At 47.1% G+C, this 18,150-nt stretch overlaps 1 protein-coding gene across 9 annotated transcripts in view; it reads right to left on the bottom strand.

The window, feature by feature from the left end:
- Positions 1-16,382, bottom strand: part of c1qtnf12 (C1q and TNF related 12) — an 87,710-nt gene extending 71,328 nt beyond the window's left edge. Inside the window, exons 1-2 of one of the 9 annotated variants that reach the window (XM_078238895.1) lie at positions 16,077-16,382; positions 15,412-15,636 (exon numbers count right to left, since the gene is read on the bottom strand). In XM_078238895.1, the coding sequence (XP_078095021.1) occupies positions 15,412-15,552 (141 nt within the window). In that variant the 5' untranslated portion in view covers positions 15,553-15,636; positions 16,077-16,382. Of the gene's footprint in view, positions 1-15,411; positions 16,003-16,076 lie in introns of those variants that run through there. The other 8 variants (XM_078238892.1, XM_078238890.1, XM_078238894.1 and 5 more) reach the window with 8 other exon arrangements.
- Positions 16,383-18,150: the final 1,768 nt, after the last annotated feature.

Here is an 18,150-nt window from a genome sequence, read left to right on the forward strand (position 1 = left end):
TTCCGGCTGCACTTGCCCAAATCCGGAAAATCCTGCCTGAGGTCAACGGACATTTCACGGTCCGTCCCTCGCCCTCTTCGATTCCCTTGGCAGGAAGAATGGGAAAATTCGCCCATATAAGCTTTGTATACCCAAAATTTCCTGAGGCACACTCCCTAAATGGGTCATTCTCCGCTTGGAATGCCAGAACATAGAATCACACTTTAGAATTATTCTTTGCATTGTTTTAATGTAGTCACTGTTATTGTAGTTCACTATTTGCTGGGAATTTTTTTCTGAATGATTTTGGGAGGTAGAGGAAATAGTAAAAGCCATCTGGTACTGGCACACACATACCACCCAGATACGTCCGATACTGGCACACACATACCACCCAGATACGTCCGATACTGGCACACACATACCACCCAGATACGTCCGATACTGGCACACACATACCACCCAGATACATCTCATACTGGCACACACATACCACCCAGATACGTCCGATACTGGCACACACATACCACCCAGATACGTCCGATACTGGCACACACATACCACCCAGATACGTCCGATACTGGCACACACATACCACCCAGATACATCCCATACTGGCACACACATACCACCCAGATACATCCCATACTGGCACACACATACCACCCAGATACATCCCATACTGGCACACACATACAATCTAGATACGTCCGATACTGGCACACACATACCACCCAGATACGTCCGATACTGGCACACATATACCACCCAGATACGTCCGATACTGGCACACACATACCACCCAGATACGTCCGATACTGGCACACACATGCCACCCAGATACGTCCGATACTGGCACACACATACCACCCAGATACGTCCGATACTGGCACACACATACCACCCAGATACATCCCATACTGGCACACACATACAATCTAGATACGTCCGATACTGGCACACACATACCACCCAGATACGTCCGATACTGGCACACATATACCACCCAGATACGTCCGATACTGGCACACACATACCACCCAGATACGTCCGATACTGGCACACACATGCCACCCAGATACGTCCGATACTGGCACACACATGCCACCCAGATACGTCCGATACTGGCACACACATACCACCCAGATACGTCCGATGCTGGCACACACATACCACCCAGATACGTCCGATACTGGCACACACATGCCACCCAGATACGTCCGATACTGGCACACACATACCACCCAGATACGTCCGATACTGGCACACACATGCCACCCAGATATGTCCGATACTGGCACACATATACCACCCAGATACGTCTGATACTGGCACACACATACCACCCAGATACGTCCGATACTGGCACACACATGCCACCCAGATACGTCCGATACTGGCACACACATACCACCCAGATACGTCCGATACTGGCACACACATGCCACCCAGATACGTCCGATACTGGCACACACATACCACCCAGATACGTCCGATACTGGCACACACATGCCACCCAGATACGTCCGATACTGGCACACACATACCACCCAGATACATAGAATCATAGAAATCATAGAAACCCTACAGTACAGAAAGAGGCCATTCGGCCCATCGAGTCTGCACCGACCACAATCCCACCCAGGCCCTACCCCCATTTCCCACATATTTACCCACTAATCCCTCAAACCTTCGCATCTCAGGACACTAAGGGCAATTTTGAGCATGGCCAATCAACCTAACCCGCACATCTTTGGACTGTGGGAGGAAACCGGAGCACGCGGAGGAAACCCACGCAGACACGAGGAGAATGTGCAAACTCCACACAGACAGTGACCCAAGCCGGGAATCGAACCTAGGTCCCTGGAGCTGTGAAGCAGCAGTGCTAACCACTGTGCTACCGTGCCCCCCTCCTGGCACATACATACCACACAGATACGTCTGATAGAAGGTCCGTCAATGTGAACAGGGAGGCAGCCACAGCTCAGGCACTACCCTGGTAGAGCAGCCAGTCCCAATCCCACATTCCCACACTTTCCCTCCCCATTCCTCGAATGCTTGCAAGACCAAAATGGGAAGACGCTTGAAATAAGATACAAAGGGTCGTCAATTAAAATAGGATTCAAAGCAAGCGGCAGGGTTTCCCGAAACATCATTCACACACCCATGGGACAAAGCAACTTCCACACAGCACGCGGTTAGATTTACCCTCAATGGCTTGGCAATTAAACATAATTATCCCTGTCCTGTTTTCACACCATGGTTTAGTCAGCTATGTGTATTTGGCAATGAGCACAGATTAGGCAATCCACCACTCTCCCTCAAAGTGATGTGAGGACACGAAGCAAAAACTGGTGTATTCCAGAGATCTGAGGGGGCTGGGATTTTCCAGCCACTCTCGGCCCAAGACCGGAAAATCCCACCCGAGATCAACGGTCCTTTGCATGCTCCTGTCCCGCCCATCAGGGGAATCGGGATAACTCCGTCCCCTGAGTATTTCCAGTAAGGAGAAAAGTGCTCAATAATTGGCTGATTACCAACATTTTGATGATTACAAATGTGTGCCCTCCAGTTAATGACTCAACAATTGGTGGAAACATTATTTTCCAGATCAAAGCCACACAAATTCCTGCTTCCAATTGTGACACATCGATTAATCAAGTCAGAATGAAGAGCACAAGGTTGACGGGAGGCCACAGCTTCACTCTTCAGCCTTTGGTTAATGACATCCCTCAGAGCCAACAACATCAATGGAGTGCAGCTACAGTAAGGCATCAGGATAATCATTGAATTCATAATAGACATTGTGAAGCAGCACCCTAACCACCTAGGCCGACTGAGCAGCACTCTACAATATAGACTCACCCCAAGACATAGAAGCAGAAGGCCATTCGGCCCATCGAGTCTGCTCTGCCATTCAATGCGATCACGATTGATCCGATATTCCCCAAATCCACTTTCTCACCTTATCCCCTAACTCTTGATTCCCCGACTGATTAAAAATCTGTCCATCTCAACCTTGAACATACTTAATGACCCAGCCTCTACAGCCCTCTGTGGTAAAGATTTCCACAGATTCACTCCCCTCTAAGAGAAGAAATTCCTCCTCATCTCTGTGTGAAATGCGTGCCCCCTTACTCTGAGATTATGCCCCCCTGTCCTAGACAAGGGGAAACAACCTCTCAGCATCTACCCTGTCAGGTCCCCTGAGAATCCTATATATCTCAATAGTGTTAACTCTCATTCTTCTAAGCTCCAATGAGTACAGGCCCAATCTACTCAATCTCTCCTCATAAGAAAATCCCCTCATACCCCGGATCAACCTAGTGAATCTTCTCGAGACAGCCTCCAATGCCAGTATATCTTTCCTTAGATGCGGGGACCAAAACTGTTCACAGTATTCCAGGTCTGGTCTAACTAGTGCCTTGTATCGTTTTAGCAAGATTTCCCTATTTTTATATCCCATTCCCTTTGACACAAAGGCCAACATTCAATTTGCCTTCCTAATTACCTGCTGAACTTGCATGCTAGCTTTTTGTGATTTGGGCTAAATGGCCTCCTTCTGCATTGTAAGGATTCTACGATTCTATGCACGAGAACCCCCCAACTCCCGATGCGGCGCAACTTTCTGCAGCCTCGCTCCACTTAAATAATACTCAGCTCACAATGTGCATCACAAGTGTGATGTCCAAAAGGGTATAAGTCTATATTAGATGGATAAAGAGGCTTCCAGACACAAGTACTGGACTAGGCGACAACAAAGGAAAACAAGGAACCAGACGAATAACCTTACTGAATCACATCTGTAAAGAGCTAGAAACATATGGGGGAGATTCTCCTCGAGAGATGTTTGCCAAAGTGCCTCATCTACCCAACCGGTGACCTAGGTCAAGCCACAAAAGGCACTAGCCCAGTCAACCACTTGGCACCAGCCCAGTCACAGAACTACACAAGCAAGTTACTGAGACAGCAAAACAGGGTCATTCATCAAACAGAGGGGATGGAGAGGGTCCACAAAAGGAGGGGGGGGGGGCGGTTCAGAAAAACTCAACAAGTAATAGTCAGATATCGTAGACCCCAAAACCAAAACAGATGCAGCAATTGTGTGTTCATCCCTGGGCGAACCAGTTGGCCTAAAGTCCAAGATATAAATGCCAGGCTCATGTCTATTCAGTTTTAAGTATTAGTGTCACAAGTAGGCTTACATTAACACTGCAATGAAGTTACTGTGAAAATCCCCCAGTCGCCACACTCCGACGCCTGTTCGGGTATGCAGAGGGAGAATTTAGCACAGCCAAAGCACCTAACCAGCACTTCTTTCGGACTGTGGGAGGAAACCCACGCACACACGGGGAGAACGTGCAGACTCCGCACAGGCCAGGTCCCTGGCGCTGTGAGGCAGCAGTGCTAACCACTGTGCCACCGTGCCGCCCTGTTGATATACTTTAATTCTGGTCATAGTTAATACCTAATCAGCAATCATTCACTGAAATATCGACAGGCATTGCTGTACTTGTTACGTGTACATGGTTACGTGTCGAAAGTGGTTAGCGTGCATGAATCTTGCTCCGGAAGGTTCTAAAGTTACAAGCTTTATCTAATTGCATTTTTGTTTGGCAACGCATCCATAAAATGTCAGCTTCCCTTTGTCAAGAAAGAAGATAAAAAATAGAGTGTGTTTCCAGATCCTTTGGCTTTTACTCGACTGCCAAGGTCATTGAGACAAACAGCTCGGTGAACATGTGATTCAGATTTCATGTGAACTGCTTACTTAATGATATGGTTTGGAACAACGCGCAGTTACTGATGAACATGTGAAGACTGGACTATTAACATTCACAGTGGCAGCTGACAGTACTTTGTCATTCCGCTACACCCTTCCCCAGCAAAGCAACTATTTTCATTCCAAGAGACCAGTCTAACTGTGGAGAAGGGTGGGGGAGTGGTCAAATGAACTGTACGTTGTAAAGCCCAGTTTTCCTTGCATTGGCTTGATTCACTTTACTTCACGGGGCCAGCATTCTTGGCAACTCTTTGCCCTGACATTGGACAGGTGCCAGCATGCCCAACTTGTGCTGCACCAGCTGTGGGCAATGACTTTGGTGGGCACCACCTCCCGTATAGGCCCGATGCACAACGGGGCATTGAACTGGGAATTGAATCATAGAATCACACAGTGCAGAAGACGCCCTTCGGCCCATCAAGCCTGTACCAACACATTAGAAACACCTGAACTCCCACCTAATCCCATCTGCCTCCACCACCCTCCCAGGCAGCGCATTCCAGACCATCACCACCCTCTGGGTAAGAACGTTTTTCCTCACATCCCCCCTAAACTTCCTGCCCCTCACCTTGAATCTATGCCCCCTCGTGACTGACCTTTCAACTAAGGGAAATAGTTGCTCCACTCTGTCCATGTCGCTCATAATCTTGTACACCTCGATCAGGTCGCCCCCTCAGTCTTCTCTGCTCCAACGTAAACACAGTAAGAAGTTTAACAACGCCAGGTTAAAGTCCAACAGCTACCTGGTGTTGTTAAACTTCTTACTGTGTTTACCCCAGTCCAACGCCGCCATCTCCACATCATGACCAACGTAAACAACCCAAGCCATGGCAACCGCTCTTCATAACTTAAAAGTTCCATTCCAGGCAGCATCCTGGTAAATCTCCTCTGCACCCCTTCCAGTGCAATCACATCCTTCTGATAATGTGGCGACCAGTTGTGGCCTCACCAAATTTCTACACAACTCCAACTTGACTTCCCTGCTTTGGTAACCTATGTCTCGAATGATAAAAAGAGACGAGTAGACCCACACCACTGACCCAAGACAGTTGTTGGAGAATGAGATTAGAAGCCAATTCCTTCCCCCTCCCCCACCTCTGCACCCCACACCGACCTAGGAATTGATTGGTAAATTAAGAAAAGGGCAAAATACTTAGGTTCGTTATTCAGTTTTTTAACATAGTCTGTTAACATAGAAACACAGAAAATAGATGCAGGAGGAGGCCATTCAGCCCTTCAAGCCTGCTCCGCCATTCATTTTGATCTTGGCTGATCATCAAATTCAATATCCTGATCCCACCTCCCCCTCCCGCACCCCCCCCCCCCCCCCCCCCCATATCCCTTTAGCCCCAAGAGCTATATCTAATTTCTTCTTGAAAATCAGACAACATTTTGGCCTCAACTACTTTCTGTGGTAGTGAATTCCACACATTCACCACCCTCTGGGTGAAGACATTTCTCCTCACCTCAGTCCTAAAAGGTTTAGCCCGTATCCCCAAACTATGACCCCTAGTTCTGGATTCCCCCATCATCGGGAACGTTCTTTCTGAACCTACCCTGCCTAACCCTGTTAGAATTTTATACGTTTTGATGAGATTCGGAGGAGGGTTACCCGAACGCAAACCCCCGCTGTGACTGGACGATCCCGGATCACACAAACAGGGCATTGAAGAGGAATCCCACCTTCCCACCTCATTTCCATGACTAGGTTTGGCCCCGCACCATGTTGACGACAAATTCCCTACATTCCCAGAGCAAGAATTGGTTTGTGTCCCATTTGCTTTCCTGAATTTGGCATTCAGGGAATGAATGCTTCTTGAAAATGAATTTGCTTCACTGGACACAAAAGTAAAATTCCAGAAATGCACAACTGTAAGTGACACGAGATTATAGCTACCTCTGGATCTGTTACTCTGTTACGGCACGGTAGCACAGTGGTTAGCACTGCTGCTTCACAGCTCCAGGGACCTGGGTTCGATTCCCAGCTTGGGTCACTGTCTGTGTGGAGTTTGCACATTCTCCTCGTGTCTGTGTGGGTTTCCTCCGGGTGCTCCGGTTTCCTCCCACAGTCCAAAGATGTGCGGGTGAGGTGGATTGGCCATGCTAAAAATTGCCCCTTAGAGTCCTGAGATGGGTAGGTTAGAGGGATTAGCGGGTAAATATGTAGGGATATGGGGGGAGGGCCTGGGTGGGATTGTGGTTGGTGCAGACTTGATGGGCCAAATGGCCTCTTTCTGCACTGTAGGGTTTCTATGATTTCTATGATCTCTGTGCAAATGCTAATGCCCCCAGAAACTAACACGATCCAGTAACTGAGGAAACATTCTATCCTGTATTTCCCTTCTGTGGGAGGTCATCCTCTTTGTTAAGCCATGCATTTGTGTGCTCTGTCCTGTTGATCTTGCTCCGTAATGGAGAACTGAAACACATTCTCAAAAAGCCCTCTGACCAAGACCGCAAGAAACCACAAAGGGCCGTGAACGAAGCCCAGTCCATCACACAAACCAGCCTCCCATCCATTGACCCCTGTCTAGACTTCCCGCTGCCTCGGAAAAGCAGCCAGCATAATCAAGGATCCCACACACCCCGGACACACACTCTTACACCTTCTTCCGTCGGGAAAAAGATACAAAAGTCTGAGGTGCCAACCGACTCAAGAACAGCTTCTTCCCTGCTGCCATCAGACTTTTGAATGGACCTACCTTATATTAAGTTGATCTTTCTAAAGCTTAAGATTATTTATTAGTGTCACAAGTAGGCTTTCATTCGCCACACTCCGGTGCCTGTTCGGGTACACTGAATTTAGCATGGCCAATGCACCTAACCAGCATGTCTTTCAGACAGTGGGAGGAAACAGGAGCACCCGGAGGAAACCCACGCAGACACGGGGAGAACGTGCAGACGCCGCACAGATGGTGACCCAAGCTGGGAATCGAACCCATGTCCCTGGGGCTGTGAGGCAGCAGTGCCACCATGCCACCCCAACAGCCTAGCTATGACTGTAACACTCCATTCTGCACCCTCTCCTTTCCTTCTCTATGAACAGTATGCTTTTGTCTGTATAGTGCTTAAGAAACAATACTTTTCGCTGTATACCAATACATGTGACAATAATAAATCAAATCAAATCGCAGATGTCTCAGAGTAAGGCCATGTCATTCTGTTTTTTCCTGGGTTTAATGAGAGTTTTGTTCTTGCACTACTACCTTGGAGTTGGACGTACGGGTGACACATCCACACGCTCCTCTAAAGCACCCTCAATTCAATGCCAATCAAAACCTTAACTGGCATTTCTCCAGTAGTTTTGGTGAACCACTTCCATTGCCAGAACCCTGTCATCTTTGGGGTCGTGTTTCTGCTTTGGGTGCCATGAGGACATTGCACCCAAGGGGTGGAATTTAATGCCCGTCCCCCATGGTAAGTTTGGCAGTGGGGGCAGTTAATTGTGCGGGTGGGTGGAGACCCCACTGCCTTCTCATCCCTGCCCCAATTAAGTCCAGGTAGGAAGACCTTTGGACATCCTTCCTGCCCTCCCACCACTTGAGGCTCTTAGTGGGCAATTCCACCCCTCTTCTAGCTCTGAAGAAGAGTCAGATCGACTCGATACACGGGGTGGGATTTTCTGTCCCCTCGCCGTGAAGTATATTGATAATGGAGGTGGCCGCCATTGGCTGATGTCTACCGGATTTTGTGTGCCGCTCACCCTCCGCTGCCAGGGAACACACCGTGTGGGTTCCCCATTGGTGGGACTGGAAGATCCCTCCAGTGGAAAAGGCTGGAAAACTTTTGCCATTAACTGTTTATTCTCTCTCACATGCTGCCAGACCTGCTGAGTTTTTCCTGCATCTTCTGTTTTTATTTCAGCTTTCCAGCATCTGCAGTACCTTTGCTTTTATTCACCCAGAATGGGGCCTGAATGCAAAAGGTTTGAAGAAAGTATGAGTGTTTTGCGCGGCACGGTGGCACAGTGGTTAGCACTGCTGCCTCACAGCGCCAGGGATCCGGGTTCAATTCCTGGCTTGAGTCACTGTCTGTGTGGGGTTTGCACATTCTCCCCATGTCTGCGTGGGTTTCCTCCGAGTGCTCCGGTTTCCTCCCACAATCTGAAAGACGTGCTGGTTAGGTGCATTGGCCATGCTAAATTATCCCTCAGTGTACCCGAACAGGCGCCGGAGTGTGGATTTTCACAGTAACTTCATTGTAGTGTTAATGTAAGCCTACTTGTCTCACTAATAAATAAACTTTAAACTTTAATAAAGTGTCATTCGAACTCAAAACGCTAACTCTATTTCTCACTCATAGAAACACAGAAAATAGGAGCAAGAGGAGGCCATTCAGCCCTTTGAGCCTTCCCTGCCATTCATTATGATCATGGTTGATCATCCAACTCAATAGCCTGATCCCACCTTTCTCTCCCCCCTCCCCCCACCCCCGCATATCCTTCGATCCCCTTTGCCCCAAGAGCTATATCTAACTCCTCCTTGAAAACATACAATGTTTTGGCCTCAATTTCTTTCTGTGGTAGCAAATTCCACAAGCCCATCACTCTCTGGGGGAATAAATTTCTACTCATCCCTCTCTTAAAAGGTTTACCCCATATCCTCAGACTGGGATCCCTGGGTCGGGACGCTCCCACCATCGGGAACATCCTTCCTGTCCAGTTCTGTTAGAATTTTATAGGTTTCTATAAGAACCCTTTTCATTCTTCTGAACTCCAGCGAATATAATCTAATTGACTCAATCTCTCCTCATCAGGTCAGTCCCGCTATCCCAGGAATCAGTCTGGTAAACCACCACTGCAGTCCCTCTAGAGCAAGAACGTCCTTCCTCAGATAAGGAGACCAAAACTGCATACATTTTCCAGGTATGACCTCACTTAGGCCCCGTATAACTGCAGCAAGACATCCCTGCTCCACAGGTGTGTCCAGGCCTGCTGAGTTATTTTCCAGCATTTTCTGATTTTATTTCAGATTTCTAGCATCTGCAGCATTTTGCTTTTATTACGCTGTTTGCTTTACTCCTTCATGGATGTGGGTTTTGCTGGCAAGGCCAACATTTCTTGCCCACCCCTAATTGCCCTCGAACTGAGTGGCTTGCCAAGCCATTTCAGGAGCAGTTAAGAGTCATATGTAGGCCAGACCAGGTAAGGACGATAGATTTCCTTCCCTAAAGGACATTAGTGAACCAGATCGATTTTTACCAGAACTGATGGTAAATCTCATGGTCTCCACGAGGTTAGCTTTATTTTCAGATTTATTAGCTGTTGTGGTGATTTAAACCTGTGTCTCGAGCATTAGCCTGGATTAGCTTCTGGATCACTCGCCCAGTGACTAGGGCGGCACGATGGCACAGTGGGTTAGCACTGCTGCCTCACGGCACCAGGGACCCAGGTTCAATTCCTGGCTTGGGTCACTGTCTGTGCGGAGTCTGCACATTCTCCCCATATCTGCGTGGGTTTCCTCCCACAATCTGAAAGACGTGCTGGTTAGGTGCATCGACCATGCTAAATTCTCCCTCAGTGTACCCGAACAGGCACCGAAGTGTGGCGACGAGGGAATTTTCACAGTAACTTCATTGCAGTGTTAATGTAAGCCTGCTTGTGATACCAATAAGTAAACTTTTAAACGGTGTCACTATGTCTGCACAGGTTGGGGGTCTTATCTAAAATGAAATCATAAAATGTGAAAAATTGCAAACCTTTTAGAGGGATCACCGCCATCTAGAATGCTTTAACAATCATGTAATTTTGATGATGACAGACTGTTTGAGACCTGCAAATCAGGGCAGGCCTCGATTCGCTTATGTAACATTGAGACAATTAGACAGGAAATTTGGCATGTCAGCTACGACTCTCATCAACTTTTACAGATGCACCATAGAAAGCATTCTTTCTGGTTGTATCACAGCTTGGTATGGGCTCCTGCTCTGCCCAAGACCGCAAGGAACTACAAAAGGTTATGAATGTAGCCCAATCCATCACGCAAACCAGCCTCCCACCTGTCTACACTTCCCACTACATCGGCAAAGCAGCCAGCATAATTAAGGGCCCCACGCACCCAGGACACTCTCTCTTCCGCCTTCTTCTGTCGGGAAAAAGGATGCAAAAGTCTGAGATCATATACCAACCGACTCAAGAATAGCTTCTTCCCTACTGTCATTTTGAATGGACCTACCTCACACTAAGTTGATCTTTCTCTGCACCCTAGCTATGACTATAACACTACATTCTGCACTCTCTCATTTCCTTCTCTATGAACGATATGTTTTGGCAGTATAGCGCGCAAGAAACAATACTTTTCACTGTATACTAATACATGTGACAATAATAAATCAAATCAAATTAAATCAAGGAAAAGGGCATTCCCGCCTTTACTGAATTTGGAAAGTTCTGGATAAACTCAGCAAATCTGGCAGCGTCTGTGGAGAGAGAAGCAAAGCCAACGTTTTGAGTCCAGTATGACTCCTCTTCAGAACTGAAGTGCTCTGATAGAAGTTGCAGATTGAATTCAAAATGTTAACTCTGTTTCTCTCTCCACAGCTGCTACCAGAGTTTATCCGGAACTTTCTGATTCTCTATTCCTAATCTCCAGCATCTGCAGTATTCTGCTTTTATTTTTCTGGATTCCGATGGATCTCAGATGCTGAGATTGCTCTGATTTTCTCTGCATACCTTATGACAAATTAATTATCCGGGACCTTTTAAGACCATAAGATATAGGAGCAGAATTAGGCCATTCGGCCCGTCGAGTCTGCTCCGTCATTCAATCATGGCTGATAAGGTTCTCAACCCCATTCTCCCGCCTTTTCCCCGCAACCTTTGATCCCCATACCAATCAAAAACCTATCTACCTCTGTCTTAAATACACTCAATGACCTGGCCTCCACAGTCTTCTGTGGCAATGAATTCCACAGATTCCCCACCCTCTGGCTGAAGAAATTCCTCCTCATCTCAATTCTAAAGGATCATCCCTTTACTCTGAGGCTGTGCCCTCGAATCCTAGTCTCTCCGACTAATGGAAACATCTTCCCCATGTCCACTCTATCCAGGTCTTTCAATATTCTGCAAGTTTCAATAAGACCTCTCCCCAATCCTTCTGTACTCCATCGAGTAGTGACCCAGAGTCCTCAGACATGCCTCATATGTCAAGTTTTTCATTCCTGGAATCATTCTTAAGAACTGCCTCTGGACCCTCTCCAAGGCCAGCACATCCTTCCATAGATACGGGGCCCAGAATTGCTCGCAACATTCTAATTGTGGTCTGACCAGAACCTTTTGGAATGCTGCAAGTCAATTTACCATGTGTCATCTCTTGTGGAAAAGCATCACATTGCAAGGATGAGACAGAAACATTACAGGGAGAAATTTTACTTGGATGGTGGGTGTGAAATGGCCAGGATCAGGTAGACCATCCATCGTGCACAGCACCTGATATTGAGTCCACAACTGCCAATTTCTACACCTTATGCATCCAGTCCTTAGAAGAATATATGAAGCAGGAGTGGACTATATGGCCTGCTCCTCCATTCAATACCATCATGACTAATCTTGGGCCTCTACTCCACTTTATTGCATTGGAACTCTGTGACGAAGGGGATTATGCAAGTCTTCACATGGCATGCATTTTCCAAAAAGCTTGGGGGGCTAGAATCACTCGAGAGCGAATGGCCCACACGCTGTCTGTGTTCACTACGAACAACAGTGCATGTGTGTTGCATGTGGGGGATAATCCTAGCTTGCAGAGAGTAATTGTATTACTTCATCCTTAACACTGTGTAATTGCCCACAGTCACACAGTTAGTGTCACAAGTAGGCTTACATTAACACTGCAAAGAAGTTACTGTGAAAATCCCCTAGTTGCCACACTCCGGCGCCTGTTCGGGTACACTGAGGGAGAATTTAGCACGGCCAATGCACCTAACCAGCACATCTTTCGCACTGTGGGAGGAAATCGGAGCACCCGGAGGAAACCCACGCAGACACGGGGAGAACGTGCAGACTCCGCACAGACAGTGACCCAAGCCGGGAATCGAACCCGGGTCCCTGGAGCTGTGAGGCAGCAGTGCTAAAACCACTGTGCCGCCCATATATCTCGATTCTGAGAGACCGAAAATCTGTCTATCTCAGTCTTAAACATATTCAACAATGGAGCATCCACAACCCTGTGGAATAGAGAATTCCAAAGATTCCCAACCTTTTGAGTGAAGAGATTTATTTTATCCTCAGTAAACAATCAACTCCTTATCCTAAAACTGGATTCCCTTGTCTCAGATTCCCCGACCGGGGGTAACAACCTCTCAGGGTCTACCCTGCCGAGCACCTTCACAATCTTATACCTTTCAACCAGATCACCTCTCATTCTAAATTCCAGAGAATATAGAGCAAATTTACTCGGCATCTCATCATTGGACAACCCTCTCATTCCAGGATGATTCTAGTAAACCGTTGCTTTAACACCTCCAATGTAAGTATATCATTCCTGAAATATACAGACCAAACCTCACACACTATTCCACATGAAGTCTCACCAAATCCCTGCACAACTGTGGCAAGACTTCATTATTCTTATATTCCAATCCCCTTGTAATAAAGACCAACATGTCATTGCTTGCTGCACCTGCAAGCTATCTTTGTGTGTTCCTTGTACAAGCACATCCGAGTCCTTTGGAACATCAACATTTACAACTCTTGTGCTTTGTAGAAAATATTTTGCTTTTCTGTTCCTGCAGCCAAAGTGAAGAATCTCACACTCCCCTATGTTGTACTCCACCTTGTGGCCCATTCATTTCTCCCATCTGTATCTCTTTGCAACCTCCGAGTGTCCTCCTGACAGCTTGCACACCCACCTAGCTTGCTATCCTCGAACCCCTACGTTTTGTAGGAGGCCATTCGGCCCATCGAGCCTGCACCAACAACAATCCCACCCAGCCCACCCCCGTAACCCCACGTATTCACCCTGCTAATCCCACTGACATTAAGGGACAATCTAACATGGCCAATCAACCTAACCTGCACATCTTTGGATGGAAACTGGAGCACCCGGAGGAAATCCACGCAGACACAGGGGGAACATGCAAACTCCACACAGACAGTGACCTGAGCCGGGAACTGAACCATCCTCTGTCCATGTGAATATATCATGCACAACTCCATGAGTTCTTCTGTTGTTTAACCCTTTGTGCGGCACCTTACTAAATGTCTTTTGGAAATCCAGGCATACGACATCTACTTTCTCCAACTAGTCACATCCTCAAAAAAACTCAAATGCATTTGGTCAGAGCAGATGCTAAAGCATGTTAACTCCCTCCAATCAGTCTGTGCTGTTCTCAGTGTATTATCAAGACTTCCTTAATAACAGCTTCCAGCACTTTTCCCGATGGCTTGATGTCAGGCTAACTGGCCTTGCAATTCCCCATTTTCTCTGACAGCCGTTTACCTTCCAATTGAAATAATGCTGGACCCAGACCCCTCTCAGCCTCAGCCACGACCCTGGTCCCCTCTGTTTCCTCCAAGTCAATTATATTTCTCCTCCCAAATTGATCTTTCTCTACACCCTAGCTGTGAAGGCTACATTCTGCATCCTCTCCTTTCCTTCTCCCCTATCTACTCTATGAACGGTCTGTATAGCGCACACGAAACAATACATTTCACTGCATCCCAATACAGATGACAATATTGGGTGACACGGTGGCACAGTGGTTAGCACTGCTGCCTCATAGCGCCTTGGGTCCGATTCCCGGCTTGGATCACTGTCTGTGCGGAGTTTGCATGTTCTCCCCGTGTCTGCATGGGTTTCCTCCGGGTGCTCCGATTTCCTCCCACAGTCCGAAAGACGTGCTGGTTAGGTGCATTGGCCGTGCTAAATTCTCCCTCAGTTTACTTGAACAGGGAGTGTGGCGACTAGGGGATTTTTCACAGTAACTTAATTGCAGTGTTAACGTAAGCCTACTTAGAATAGAAGATCATAGAATCCCTACAGTGCAGAAGGAGGCCATTCGGCCCATCTAGTCTGCACTGACCACAATCCAACCAGGCCCTATCCCCATAAATCTGCATATTTACCCTGCTAATCCCCTTGGCACTAAGGGTCAATTTATCATGGCCAATCAACCTAACCCGCACATCTTTGGAGTGTGGGAGGAAACCGGAGCACCCGGAGGAAACCCATGCAGACACGGGGAGAATGTGCAGAGTCTGCATAGACAGTGACACGAGGTGGGAATTGAACCCGGGTCCCTGGCACTGCGAGGCAGCAGTGCTAACCACTGTGCCACCCACTTGTGACACTAATAATTAAATTTGATAATAAATCAAATCAAATCAATACATTGCTGACAGAGGGGCGATGAGCTACAACTGAGTCGATCTTAGTAGCTGATATTTGCAGGGGGGGAGGGAGTTTTTTGGTTTGTTTTAACCTGGAGAAAGGACTGAGAAACGGGAATAGGGACTGGGCTGGAAAAGTAACAATGTGAGAAATTGACGTGGAGACTACCATAGAAATTGACGTGCCCTAGAATAATCAGTGCAGTCCGGAAATGGGACAAGCCACCACAAATAAATAAACAAACAAATAAATAAGCAAGCAAGCAAGCCCCCCCTGACAACCCAGAGCACCCCCCCCCCCCCATCCCAGGCACCTTGCACTCACCTCATCGCTGTTGGTTAGGCTGGTGTTGTAGGGTTCTGTGTGCTGGTTAGTCCTGAGGGATTTCTTGGCCAGAGCCTGTCTGTGGAGGACTAGCTGTTGCCACAGAAGGATGCTCACGATGGCCACTCTGCAGACATTCATTCTCAATCGGCTCCAGGAAGCAAGAGGCACTGCAAGGTGGCTGGGCTGGAGCTGGGCGAGAGAAAACTTCAGCGGCGACCCTTCCTTACACGTGGGTGAAGATTAAAAAACATTAGCTGCTGTACACACACACAACACGCACACAAAACAGCAGCAGCAGCAAGCTCCGGATCCACCTTGTAAAAACAAACCAGATGAATCTTTAAATGTTGGATTTGAGGAAATGTGTGGGAGGGAGAGGGGAAAATGCTGTAAATTTAAAGAAAGTGAATGATCAGACTGGATTATCTTAGATTCTGCAGATGCCCAGTGTTCACATAGCGAGCAGCAGCCAGTCTCCCGCCAGAGTGTCGCTGGTTAATGTGCACACACACACACACACAGATGTCCTCCTTTTCTGCTGACTGTATCCAGTTAACTCATTGGGAGCAGTTCCCCTCCGCCGCTCCCAACCTTCAATGAATCTCTCCCCACCCCTACACACAGCACCCAGTCCCCTGGCTGGGGGAGTCTTTGTAACTCACCCCAACAACACCACCTTCCACTCCTGCCCTCTCCACCCTCTCAGGACAAGAACAGCAGCAACAACAAAAAACTGAAAGGACTTTTAAAATAATAAAAGCCAGATACTAATCCTCCTTGCAATGACCATTGAATGTGCAGCGTTGGGGAGTGACTAACTCTCCCAGGCACTTTGTCAACACCTCCAGAGGCGGGTTAGTATTATTCTCTCTTCATGTCTTCCTTTGGGGTGGGTGGTTGGGGGGGGGGGGGGGGGGGGGAACTAGAGGCGAGTCTGCTTGATCCATTAACAGCAGCACTCTGACCCTGTGCAAGGATGCCTGCTTCTTGTTTTAACTGGGGAGGGGGTTGTGCGGGGGGGAGATGAAAGCTTTGTGTGTCCCGTTCCCCCCCCCCCCCCCAAACTGGTGACACAGACCCTCAGCTTCTCTCCCACCCTCTCTATAGGGCTGTTGTTTAATTGTTTCCAGCTCCCTTCACTGAACAGCGGAATTGGCCACTCACTCATTCAGCCCCCTTTCCCCAGCCGGATAAATATTGAACATTTCTCAAAAAGCAAAACAGACGCAGCCACAAGACGCCAGCCAGCCAGTCCAGTCCTTTCTCCTCCACACGCTTTCCAAAGCTAATGAGATACCGATTCTCAGAGCACAATTCGCCCCCATACAGCACAGAGATTTTTCAAAGGCATCACTTTATTTGTATGTAAGATTTCAGTTGCATGAAATATAACACATTTAATATTGCTCGACCCATTAATATGTGCTTGGAAAATTTTTTATGTAAATATTTATGTAAAATGTGATTGATTTTTTAAAATAAAGTGCAAATTACTCCTGATCATTTCTGCAAGAAATGATCATGGGTCTATAAGTGGACTCATTTTGTGAGGCAGTGTCCACATTCAATCGAGATGCATTTACTTTTCTTGATGGAGTGTGGAGATATATTAAACTGCGTGACCTGGCCCAAAAAGCAACATACTTTAATATTACATCCAAAAATGTTTTTAAAAATGCCTAATTGACGAGTGTTAATTGATGGCCGTTGGGTTCTATCTTTTAACAGATTTCTAATTGGCTGGAACTATGGGACTCCCTCACTGCCTGACATCCTGAGAGATAATTCCACACTCTCCAAGCTTTAAGCAAATACAGCCCAGAGTTTGGGTCCGAGAAAATCGAGTGTGTGGGGAAATGAAACCACGTGTACAATGTACACATGTACCAAATGTGTTGGCGACATGAAATGCAGTCTTTCCAATTATGTTGGGTACATACAGCTAAGTGTATATGGTACATACAAGAAAGTATATGGTATATACAATAAAGTACATGGTACATACAACTAAGTGTATATCATACATACAGTTAATTGTATATATTACATACAGCTAAGTACATACAACAAAATGTATGGTACATACAAGAAAGTATGCAGTACATATAATAAATTATATGGTACATACAAGAAAGTACATGGTACATACAACTAAGTGTATATCGTACATACAGCTAATTGTATATACTACATACTGCTAAGTGTATATGGGACATACAATAAAGCATACAGTACATACAACTGTTCAAAGTTTATTAGTGTCACAAGGAGGCTTACACTAACACTGCAATGAAGTTACTGTGAAAACCCCCTAGTCGCCATACTCCAGTGTCCGTTCGGGTACAGGGAGGGAGAATTTCACATGGCCAATGCACCTAACCAACGTGTCTTTTAGATTGGAAGGAAACTGGAGCACCTGGAGGAAACCCACACAGACACGGGGAAAACATTCAGACTCCGCACAGACAATGACCCAAGCTGGGAATCGAACATGGGTCCCTGGCGCTGTGAGGCAGCAATGCTAACCATTGTGCCATCGTGCTGCCAACTCTGTACATGGTACATACAACAATGTATCATAGAATCCCTACAGTGCAGAAAGAAACCATCTGGCCCATTGAGTCTGCACCGACTCTCCGAAAGAGCATCCCATCCAGGCCCTCCGCCCTATCCCTGCAACCCTGCACATTTACCATGGCTAATCCCCCTAACCTACACATCTTTTGGATACTAATT

This window comes from Mustelus asterias, chromosome 22 (assembly GCF_964213995.1).
Source record: "Mustelus asterias chromosome 22, sMusAst1.hap1.1, whole genome shotgun sequence".
NCBI lineage: Eukaryota > Metazoa > Chordata > Chondrichthyes > Carcharhiniformes > Triakidae > Mustelus > Mustelus asterias.